The sequence below is a fragment of the Tiliqua scincoides genome, chromosome 2 (assembly GCF_035046505.1).
Source record: "Tiliqua scincoides isolate rTilSci1 chromosome 2, rTilSci1.hap2, whole genome shotgun sequence".
Classification (NCBI taxonomy): domain Eukaryota; kingdom Metazoa; phylum Chordata; class Lepidosauria; order Squamata; family Scincidae; genus Tiliqua; species Tiliqua scincoides.
This window is the reverse complement of record NC_089822.1, coordinates 217052193-217064095: the sequence shown is the minus strand read 5'-3', so window position 1 is coordinate 217064095 and position 11903 is coordinate 217052193. Positions and strand designations below refer to the sequence as shown.

General features: G+C 42.2%; 1 protein-coding gene across 1 annotated transcript; it reads right to left on the bottom strand.

The window, feature by feature from the left end:
• Positions 1-888: 888 nt before the first annotated feature.
• On the bottom strand, positions 889-10791 carry TMEM40 (transmembrane protein 40). Its single transcript, XM_066617569.1, has 8 exons — positions 10739-10791; positions 10118-10153; positions 8465-8497; positions 6531-6599; positions 5884-5955; positions 5059-5133; positions 4789-4851; positions 889-2781 (listed from the first exon to the last, which is right to left on the bottom strand). The coding sequence occupies exons 1-8, from the start codon at positions 10785-10787 to the stop codon at positions 2762-2764; spliced, it is 417 nt and encodes a 138-aa protein (XP_066473666.1). The 5' UTR covers positions 10788-10791; the 3' UTR covers positions 889-2761.
• Between the last annotated feature and the right edge of the window lie 1112 nt (positions 10792-11903).

Genomic DNA, 11903 nt, shown 5'->3' with positions numbered 1-11903 from the left:
ATGGGTCACTTTTACCTCTCCCTTGGTCTTGCCTGCTTGAAATGGGTGCTGATAGCACCAGATGCCATCTCTGGCTGAAGCAAGCAGTACCCAAGGACAGCGTGTCCTTGGGCTGGTTTGCTCTATGACTGGCCTATCCAGCCATCTATGCTTGGAGCATATAATCTCAAGAAAATACAGAAGTCACACAGGGGTTAAGAGAGAAGGGAAGTCAGCAGCTGCTTGTTATTTATTCATATCCTTTTCTTCCTCTGAGGAGTTTAGAGATGCTTACATATTGTTTCCAGATGGCCTCTCATCCAGGGCCAGACCTACTTAGCTTGAGCATGGGCTATGCCTATAAGATGCTCACCACTGGAGTTAACTCCTAGACCTCATGTTTTATATGTAATATTTATTATTTATGTGTAATCTTAAATTTCTGTAAATAGTGGTTATTCCCTTGTGGTAGATTGGTTATGTTTAGTGAGCAACCCTATGGACTAGCTAGTAATACACAGGCCCAAACCCAATTTAGTGGCTTGGTTTCTATGTGTAACTAATTTTCCTTGCACAACACGAGTAACTTTCCTCTTGCCAAATAGAAAAATAAAGCAATTAACTATTGCTGTACACAATACAACTTATACTCCTATACAAGTGTTAGGGCCTGCCTTGTTTGCTACCAGGCAATGCAGTGTAGATCTTGGACTGATATAGGCATATGTACTCAGAAGCAGACCACACTGCATTCAATAAGGTTATTCCCAAGGAAATGTTAAACTAGAATGATTGTGCCTGTTGTAACTACCAGTTGGATAAATGGACAGTTCTGCTTCTGAAGAACTCCTTTGATATGAACCCAATTTGATTCTAAAGGAGCAGCAAAGTGACCTGTGTAGAATGAACTTATTTAAAAAGAGAAGGTTTATTAATCTCGTTTTTGTTAACTGTCAAGATTAACAGCTCTACAGTTTTACACATGTAGTAAAGTATCAGTACAGCTTTAAACATTCAGGACAATATGCTATTAATAATTCAATGGAGAAAGCAAGAAATGCAAACCAGATGATCAACTTTAAAATAATTTAACCATTTCATTTTTCTTTCTAGAAAGTTGTGGTTTTTAGTTTGTTTTTAAAGGCACTTAAGGTCTGTAACTAACATTAAAAGCAACAGAGTCTTGTAGTGCCGTAAAGACTAACCAATTTATTTCAGGATGTTGACTATCTGCCTTCAACGAATCAGGCATCTGTGACTCATAGTCCACAAAAACTTATGCTGAAATAAATTGGTTGGTCTTTAAGGTGCTACAAGACTGTTTGTGCACATAATTATTTTCCCAAGAAGATATCTTGTCACAAAATCCCAACATACCTGTGCAGAATTTTAAAAAAATTAAAAGATTAGGGCCTTTGGTATACTATATGGGGCTGCAGTCTCTGCCTAAAAGGAATAAGACCTGCAAAAATTTATTAAACATCCATAAAACAAAGCAACTGAAGCATGTGTTCACTCCCAGACACCCAGATAAAAGATTTAGAATTTTTGCTGCTTCTGCCTGAGCAGTAAAGCTACTTAGCTGCCTGCCACAGATTCACTCTGTCCAGCATGAGCTTTGTGTGTCTCACCTTGCCTTTCCAAACAAAGTGCCTACTGCCTTTCAGCTTTAGGGTTAGACTTAATAAGAATGCCTATAATTATTTTAATTTGACTGTTAAGCATGACATTGCATTTGACACAACTTGATCCAGGGCTATTTGAGAGGCCTTACACTGAGCTGTGTTGCAACCATGAATCAGAGCACTTCAATTCAGAAAACTATGAACATGTTACTCTTTGAAGAGATGAAGGAATGGCACCTTAAGAAAAAAAAAAAAAGACTAGGTCCCCCTTCCCAACAACACTTCTAGGACATAGGCATGAGGATCATAGGTCATTGCTACTTTTAGGTAGTATGGCTATTTAATGTACATCTCCTGTGTCACTAACAATCAGGTCCAATCCTGGAGGGGTGGCAAGCCCAGCAAAGTGGGCTATGTGAGCAAATGAGGACCATATGGATATAGGGAACACAGTCCCCAAAGACAGCTATAAACACTCCACTGTGATAAACAAATTGCACAACAGCAGTGGCTCATGGTTATTGTGTAGAGCTCACTTATAAAGGGAAGCTGTCAGTTACCGTGGGGTGGTGGTTCATATGCAGTAAGTAAGCACACAGATTGCCCAACCTTTTCTATACAACCACAGACAGCCAAAGAAATGGTCAAGTTCTTTTGATGAACTACTGTGTGTGAAGAGCTTATTAGTTAATACTAGCTGCCTGCACCTAGTAGTCAGGTTACATAGTTCTGAGTGACCAGATATTATCAAAAGGAATAACATCCAAAGCCTCAAACCTGGGACACAGTGGAATAGAAGGTGACAAATGCTGACATGTCTACATGCTGAGGTGACAGCATGACATGCAACGACAGCCTGACAAATGCAGATTATGTTGGTGAAGGATAATGGGGGTATCTGAGAAGAGATGAACAACCATAAATACAAAAATAGGAAGGATGGAATCTTTTTTTACACACAGCTTAGTATTTGAGCCTATACTGCATCACTACAAGGGGAAGAAAGCAGCCTCAGCACCATAGCACTTCTTTCTTCATTTCCAATGTTACATACACTATTTCTTCACATTACCCATGACAGCCCTGCAGACATCTTGTGGATTTTAAGGGAATACATTCAGAAATAGAATTTTTTCTGCATTCTTGGGATTTTCTTATCATTGAGCTTTTCTGAAACCTGTACAACAAAACAAAGAAGAGAAAGGTCTTGTTACGGATTATTTTCAAAATTCTCAGAAGAAGCAGGGGTTTCATAGAAGCACAGGAGGTGAATGGTGCTAGTAACCCCCATTTGCTGCTTGGTGTTTAAGCAGGGACTGAAGGCATGAAAGTTCAGAATTTCACCACCCTCCATCATAACTGACCCCAGCAAAGCGATACTAAGATTAGGATATATGTGTACACAAGGTACAATCTTGAATCAATCAACTCAGAGCTCAGCATTGATATAAAGCAATGTTTCCCAAACTTGGGTTAGAACCTGCCAGTGGGTTGCAAGTCAATTTTTGGTGAGTCATGAAAACTTTTGGAAACATTAAAAAAAACACACACACACACACTTTGTAAGCACCCTTGCCTAGTTTGCAAATGAAAATAGCTGGAATATTAACATACGGTATGAGATAATCTTCATACTCCCAAATTAAAATGTAATATTTTCCATTATTCTCTAGCAACTGGCATGCCATAGATCATGTGTGAATCCAGTTTCACCCTTCTGTCTTGCCTGGAAGTCCCTAACTGCACATCTTGCTCTCCAGTTCAGCCTTCTGGGTACCCTGGAATGACTGTAAACGTTTGGGGAAAATCCATTTCTAGGAAGAGTCTAGCAAATGTCTACACACACAAACTACATGCAAGGTCTCCAGCAGCCTAGGGAGCACAGGATGCTGGTTATTATTAATTTATTAATTAATAAATATAAATCTTTCTTTCTAGAACTCTTTTGGAGGGGGTCTAGTGGGTTGCCATTAATTGTCATTTTAAGAAGTGGGCCCTGATGTTGAAAAGTTTGGGAAGTACTAATACACACAGATTTCGGGTGCTCACAGTGCTTCACAATCATTACAATGGCGCTGCCTGGAAAGTAGGCCAGGACTGTGCCTGTACAGAAAACCAAGGCTGAGAGAATAAGTGGCTTGACTAAGGCCATCTTAGGAGTTTGTCACAGGGATTTCCACTTGGTGCTCTCAGACGTGCTCAGGCTCTAGCTAAAATTACAAATTCAGATATAAAAGACTTGGCTTTAAAAGCTTAAAACCAACGGCTAGAATGCAAGCTTTGGATTTAATGACCATCAAATAAAGAGAGGATCCCTTTCCCCTGCAAAACAGTGCACTGGAATGTATTATTATGAGAGCCAATGTGATCCTAGTAGATTCTCTTTGTCACGCATAAAGCAAAAGCAGCCGGCTGTATTGGGAAGGGGCTGTATGGCACACGTTATGTATGCAGAAGGCTTCAGGTGCAATCCCCATTATCTTCACACAGTCCAAAACCGCAGGGAGCTGCTGCCAGTTGGCACAGCTGCTAGTTGCTGCTAGTCTTCTGACCAATAACAGAGCTTCATAGACATTATCTCAAATGTAATAATAATTGTAGTGCAGGATTTTCCTTAGTTTCTGTAGTTTCTACACGGGTGCCCTTCCTTCCTCCTTCCCTGCCAGGCTGGCTATTCCAGATCCCTCTGTACTGCCTTGCATACAAGAGAGGCATGCATATCCACATGTATGCAGATAGCGCTACACCATGTCATTGAGCCACTTTTAATTCAAAACATTTTTAGAAGGGGAGAGAACACCTTTACATATATACTTCCTTTTGCTAAAGTAGCCCATTAACCACTCCTATACATCTACTCAAGGCGGAGCAAAAGTGCAGGAGAACCAAGTGTAATGTCAGCTCCCCTAATCCTATTTCTTCTCATCCACACCTGTTTGTCATACTCTGTGCCTCCATGAACACTGATGCTGGTGCGTGGGTTGGCCCATGGACCTGTACATGTAACATGCAATATCTGAGAACCTGTGCATTTCATCTTGCCTCTCCCCGTTCTGTTCTCATTTCTTATCTCAGGATCAGACTAAGAGCTTTTGAAACATGTAGTGTTAAACATAAAACCATTAAATCAAATTGCTATGCTCAGCATGGGGCTTATCAAAGTCCTATATGCATGTGATATTACCAGGTTTTTTGACTGTTGATAGCAGGGGAATTAGACTTTCCAGGACATGGCGAATGCGATACACTATTGAAAAATAAGAGATGATGACTTAGTTATGTATGTAAAAACAAAGTAAGCAGTGTACAAGACATCCACTATAAGCATTATACTACAGCTTTAGGACTTTAACAACTTCAATAATATCTGTCTCATAACATATGATGTTATGAAGTGCATGAAAAATATGAAGCATTTTCTTCTGCTTTACAATACAGCTCACAAAACACTTACCAAGACCAAAATATATTCCAGTTGTTTCCAAGGCTGCAAAGATCATCAAACCTATACCAAAGGAAACTATCCAGTCTGGAGGGGGGAAAAAAGAATATATTCTAAATTTTATTAGGCTGTTTCCTAAGCTTAGCAAATCATGACCAGGTCCACAACAGAGGCTGCAATCCTATCCACACTTCCCTGTGAGCAAACCCCACTGCCTATAATGGTACTTCTGAGTAGACATGCATAGGATTGGACACTAAGGGCACAATCCTAAGTAGTAGTTAGCGCCGCAAAGCACTTTTGCGCCACCCTAGAGGCAGTTAGGCCAGCACAACTGCACTATCACAGGCCCTGGGGACGGTGAGTTTGCACCAGCCAAGCTTGGCTGGTGCAGGGTTTGGGGAGGGCGGAAAGGTGGTGTTTCAGGGTGGGGAAGGGCAGGCAACAGGCGGTCCCAGGGGCGGGCAGAAAGCAGGAGGCAGGGCTGGGACCGGCAGCTATGCTGGATCCAAACCCCATTTCCCAAGCAATGCGGAGCAGCTCCAAGCTGCTCTGTTCTCCTCTGACTTGCGTCACCTCCTGTGGTGGCGCAGGTCCAAGGAGACCCAATGGGGCTGTGGTGACTAACCCGGGGGTAAGGGTAAGAATTTCCCCTTGCCTCTGGTTGAGCCAATTCTGACCCCAATCCTGCGCTGGATATAGCACAGGCCTCCTGGTCTGCCTGTTTCCAGCGCAAGTTAGGATTGTGCTGTAACTTCCTTAAATGCAACCAACGAAACTTAGGATACAACCCACTATTCAACAAAATACCATCAATACATTAAGATTCTGACTTACTGCTGTATTTGTAATAGCAAACTAATGCGGTTCCAAACGCAAAGCAAAAAACAACAAAATGAAAGAATTCATCTGAAACGAGAGAAGAAGGAATAAGATAACAGAATCTAACGCAAGGATTTAAATTATCAGCTAGAATTTCCAAATCTGCCTATACTAATAACCTTCTGTTTTTAGAGGGGAGAAGGGTATCCATGATGATTCAAGCAGTAGGCAACAGTCAGGATCTTCACTAACAACACTCAGAATAAATTATGTATACATTCCAGATGTGTTATGCACTTCTGAACTTGAATACTGAAGGACTTGAGTCAGCAAACCTTTTAGCTATATACATTATTTAAAGTATGAGAATACTGTATGCCTTTATCACACACAGCTAGAATGCCAAGAGGAGCTGTGAGTATTGCTAAGAAGTGCAGTGTACTTAGCATTCAGTTGCTAAGGGCTTCCTGTGGGGAAGCTGAAAATGTGGGGCTTTAAATGTGATTACAGTATTGTAAGTTTTGAGAGAATGGCACACTCTTATGTATTAATTCACCATTACACCAAATTCCCAGCATTGAACACTGGCAATTAAAATACAATAAGCCCTGTCTCATACTGTGCAGAATTTACAACTAAGTTTGGAGCCAATTAAATCTTACCATCTTTTCGTATGCCTGGTATCCACCATCTAGGATGTTGAGGGGAACAGGTGGCACAATTTTCAGTCACTACAATAAATGAAACTTGAGTTTAAGCAGACAGATCTACAAACCACTTAGCTCAAGTACACTGCATATCATGTTGGCAACCTTCAGCCTCAAAAGACTATGGTATCGCGCTCTGAATGGTGGTTCTGGAACAGCGTCTAGTGTGGCTGAAAAGGCCGATTCGGGAGTGACAATCCCTTCCACACTGGGAGCAAGTGCAGTCTGTCCCTGGTGTGTCTCCCTGGCTATGGGCCTTCCTTCTTTGCCTCTTTGCCTCAGACTGTTGGCCAAGTGTCTCTTTAAACTGGGAAAGGCCATGTTGCACAGCCTGCCTCCAAGTGGGCTGCTCAGAGGCCAGGGTTTCCCACTTGTTGAGGTCCACTCCTAAGGCCTTCAGATCCCTCTTGCAGATGTCCTTGTATCGCAGCTGTGGTCTACTTGTAGGGCGCTTTCCTTGCACGAGTTCTCCATAGAGGAGATCCTTTGGGATCTGGCCATTATCCATTCTCACAACATGACCAAGCCAACGCAGGCGTTTCTGTTTCAGCAGTTTCACACTGTTTCACACTGCATATGGCCAATGGAATATTAGGCTATTGATCTGCTGGGCTAGTAGCAGGTAAATCTGCCTAACCAGTGTTCAGTACAGATGTTGGATGCCAACATGCTCATCCTTACCCAATTCTAATCAGGGAATGGGGGGGGGAGGGTCTCAGGCAGTAATTTCTAAAAATGAAGGTTGGGCGTTCTCCAGTTGACCAGATGCTCTACTTGTGGCTCAGTGCCTGCCAGTTGATGCCCACTATATTACAGTTGCAATGTGTCAAACATTTTTACAATCAGTAGATAAGTGATCAGATCCTGACTGGAATGACATCAAATAAATGTGAGAATGTGTATTAATATATTTTTACATAGTAGCACCATCCATGTGTATGGTTCCTTATATAGAAAGAATGAAAAAAAGCATAAGAACATAATGGACAGAAGGAAAGTCCTTCTGGATCAGATCATAGGTCCGTTCAAGTCTAACAACTTGTTGACCAAATTGGCTCTGGGAAGCCATCAAGTAGGAGAGAAAGGCATTCCTTCAGGAAGCGGAGGGACATGGATGCAGGAGATGACTGAGGGAATATATGCAATTATTTATCATGTATACTTAGCTTTAGTTACAGAGAAGTATGGGGACTACAATGTTGGGTCCAAGCACAAAAAAATGATGGTTCCTCATCACCATCAAAGTTACAAGCCATAACATTATGCTGATGATGCAAGTAAAGACTAGGTCCAGTTATTTAGGTGACAGGCAGTTATTTGCCACGTACTGCAATCCCATATGTTTGTCCTATGGATTGCTTGCTTGTCAGACGATCCTCTGTAGATACTTTTGATAATCCAGAAGTGAGCAGGAGAACAAATGATAAGACACCTGTGCCCCCAACCTGAATCCAGGAGATGTGGCTCCTCAGTGGCAAACCCTAAACCTAACATTGGCTTCTGTAATGGCAGACACTTCCCTTTTCTCAGTATAAATCAGTGAAGTAAGTGTCCCACTGGAGAAAGGGGATGGGTGTGTAATAAGAACAACCAATAAGAATATAAATGCTTATTTATTATAGCACTATTTGAATGTGCAGAGGGCATTGATAGGATGTCTCTATTTCCTGTGGTTGCACCAGTTTGAGAATGTGGTCAATGGGTCTGTCCCCAAAACATCCTGTATACTTTCACTTTTGCATTTGGAGGCTCTTCTTTAAAAAGTATCATAAACTCTTGGCAAACTATAAGCTATCATGCTTATAACTAGCATAACTCATGGTTCAAAAATTAAGAGGCACAAATTATATAAACAAGACAGGACTTCACAATTGGCACTCTGTATTTACCATCTGCAGTTGTATCCCTTCTCCTCACAACCTCTGAAAAAGAACAGGAAATACAATACAAATAAACAATGCAACTTTTTGATGAAAATAAGTCCATCTATCCTGTGCACAATACAATACTGAAATGTGTAAGAGGACCCCCCGCCCCCCCCCCCAAAATAAACAGCAGAGCATTGTCAAAGCAACTCTCTTTTCCATTAGGCTTCCCACAGTAACTCAAAACTGTGCGTGCTGAAGATAACACTTCAAGATTAGGATGGCAGTGACCCCTAGATGGAGCAATGGGAGACTTGAAACCTAAAAAAACAGTGTTCAGGCTTACTGTCTTTATCATTGTTTAGAACAGGGGTGCCCAAACCTGACCCTGTGGCCACTTGTGGCCCTCAAGGCCTCTCTATGCAGCCCTTAGGGAGCCCCTAGTCTCCAATGAGCCTCTGGCCCTCCAGAGATTTGCTGGAGCCCACACTGGCCCGACGCAACTGCTCTCAGCATAAGAGTGACTGACCTCTTGCGTGAGCTGTGGGATGAGGGCTTCCTCCACTGCTTGTTGTTTCACATCTATGATGCAGTAGCAGCAGCAAAGGAAAAGCCAGCCTTGCTTTGTGCAAGGCCTTTTATAGGCCTTGAGCTATTGCAAGACCTTCATTCATTCATATAAGTTCATCTTTAATATATTCATTTATGTAAATTTATTCAAATTTGAAATGTAAATTAACTCTGTCCCCAACACAGTGTCAGAGAGATGATGTGGCCCTCCTGCCAAAAACTTTGGGTACTGCTGGTTTAGAAGAATCCTCTCACTTCTATAGACATATTTGGGTTCCTATAAGTCAGGATTGCTTCATACGTTTGTTGCTTTTACCCTGAGGCTTTTTGTACGCATTGTTGAAAGACTGTGCGGGGGTTGTTTTGCTGTGGTGGTACTTTGTCTTCCACTGGTGAGTATCCACTCCCCCACATGGTGCTGCCCCCATGGTGGGGAGGAGAACAACTCTGTGTGTCACTGTGACCACTTTACTAGACTCTTTGCAGGTAAAATTACTTGGTCTGGGGAACTGCAATGTGGGTATTGGACCAGCAACCTGTTCTGAATGAGTTTGCACTCCCTCTGTAGGAGCAGGTTTGCAGTCTGGAGATCCTTCTGGACTCTTCATTGCTCTTTTAAAGAAAAATAACCCAGCCTGGGAGGGCAGCAGCAGAGGCATATCTAGGGGAGAGCTTGAGGGCACATGCCCCAGGTGCAATGCCAGGGAGAATGCATAACTGCCCACCAGACTCAGGGTGCTACAGGCTTCACAGCACCTCCAGCCAGCTTCAGAAAAGTCTCTGGGCCTTTCCGGATGATCGGGGAAGGCTCGGAGCCTTTCCTAATGCTGAAATGAGGTGCATGAAGCTTCACCCTAGTGAGAAGATGGGGCAATGATGTCACAACGTTTCATGATGCCACAACATTGTGTGATTTTATGGTGTTACTGCCTCAGGTGCTGGGGAGAGGCGTTAACACCTCTGGGCAGGAGAATTAACCCTTTCCCTACAGGCTACTTTTCTGCTTCTGCATGTTGTGACATGGTACATATGCGTTTATAGAAAATGCTATTAGCCCCTTGACATTACATTCAACATTCCCGAAGACTTTGATTTCAAAGTACTCACCTGATTCACCGTATGGAACGATTTCTTCAGGTGAACCTAAAACGAGGCACAACACAGAATATTTGTCTAGTTAGATTACAAACCTGCTCTGTTGATGCAAAAGCACTGAAACCTTTTCCAAGGTATTTTAATATAGATTTGGGAAGTGACAATGAATCATAAGAACATAAGAAGAGCCCTGCTGGATCAGGCCCAGGGCCCATCTAGTCCAGCTTCTGTATCTCACAGCGGTCCACCAGATGACTCAGGGAGCACACCCAAGACCACAAGATACTTGCGTCTCGCTGCCACTCCCCCACAACTGGCATTCTATTTATGCTCACACACCCCCAGCAAAGACATCAGATTACAAGCAGGTTTAACTTCTGCTACTTTATTAAGTACAGTGAGTCATAAACAGGTATTTTTTTCCAGTGAGTAAGACAGAATATTACAGCCCAAGTTTCACTGAACACAATAGGCTTACTTCTGAGTCAAGTAAATAATACCATTTTCAAACATTTCTAGTCATACAATTTTGCCTGCCATGGGACCAGGATCAAGGTGGTGGGTGAATGATTCAGTCCAGCAACACCCAAAGTGCCATGTTAGTCCTGAACCCCACCCTGCCCTTTCCATTACCTGATTTTTCTACTTTATGGGCTGAAGCAGGTGAATTTGAGTCACTCATGATGGTTCCTGTAAAAACAAAGAGAGCTTTTATTTCTGATACTTCACAAATGCGGCCGATTTCAGTTTATGTCATGTTATTCGGTTCTTTAAAAATTCTGTATTTCAGTGTTTCCCAAACATTTTAGCACCAGGGCCCACTTTTTAAAACAACCATCTATCAGGACCCGCAAAGCTTTACTAGCCAAAAAATGAGAGCTAGAAAGAAATATTTTATGTATTAATAATAAATTATTTAACAATAACCAGGGTCCTGTGCTTCCAAGGCTGCTAGAGACCTTACATATAACATGCATGTATAGTCATTTTGCTAGGCTCTCCCTAGAAATGGGAATTCAAGGACTATTCCCTCAAACCTGGGCCATTCCATGGTACCCAGAGGCTGAACTGAAGAGCAAGCTGTGCAGTTAAGGACTTGCAGGCCAGACAAAAGGTTGAAACTGGGTTCACACATGATCTACAGATGCCAATTACTAGAGAAAAAAATGTGTCAATTTGGGGGTATGAAGATTATCTTATACCACAAGTTAGCATTCCAGCCATGAGAATGATCTCTCCATTCAGATCACCTGCTGCTGCAATTTTCTTCTGCAAACTGGGCAAATGTGGTTGCAAGGCCACATTTCAGAAACTTTTCGCGATCCACCTAAAAATCAGCTTGCAACCCACTGGTGGGTCCCGACTCACAGATTGGGAAACACTGCTGTATTCCACTGTTTTTATTGTTTTGCAGGCTGCCATGGGTACTCCATAATGGGATAGAGATTGTCAAACTAAATAAATAATTAAATACATTCTAGATCAGTAATTTTCAATCGTTTTCATTTCATGGCACACTTGACGAGGCACTAAAATTGTCAAGGCACACCACTGGTTTTTTGATAATTGACAAGGCACATTGCATTGTAGGAGGGGGGCTCACATCCCTCAATTACCCTATTAATAAATGACACCCCCCAAAAAAATCTCACAGCACACCTGCAGATCAATCATGGCACACCAATGTGCCACGGCACCATGGTTGAAAATCGCTGTTCTTGATTCTAATCTGGCACCAGAGTTTTATATGAACTCATACTTTCCTACTACTAATGAACAGGAATTCACAATAGGATAG

Bases quoted from the DNA above. Each gene is read 5' to 3' on its own strand.
- TMEM40 (XM_066617569.1), bottom strand. From the start codon at position 10,787: ATGAGTGACTCAAATTCACCTGCTTCAGCCCATAAAGTAGAAAAATCA. The intron at 5,956-6,530 runs GTAAGATTTAAT...CTCTCGTTTCAG, and splicing joins ACCAGGCATACGAAAAGATG to ATGAATTCTTTCATTTTGTT. The intron at 2,782-4,788 runs GTAATATCACAT...TTTGTTGTACAG, and splicing joins ATCAACAGTCAAAAAACCTG to GTTTCAGAAAAGCTCAATGA.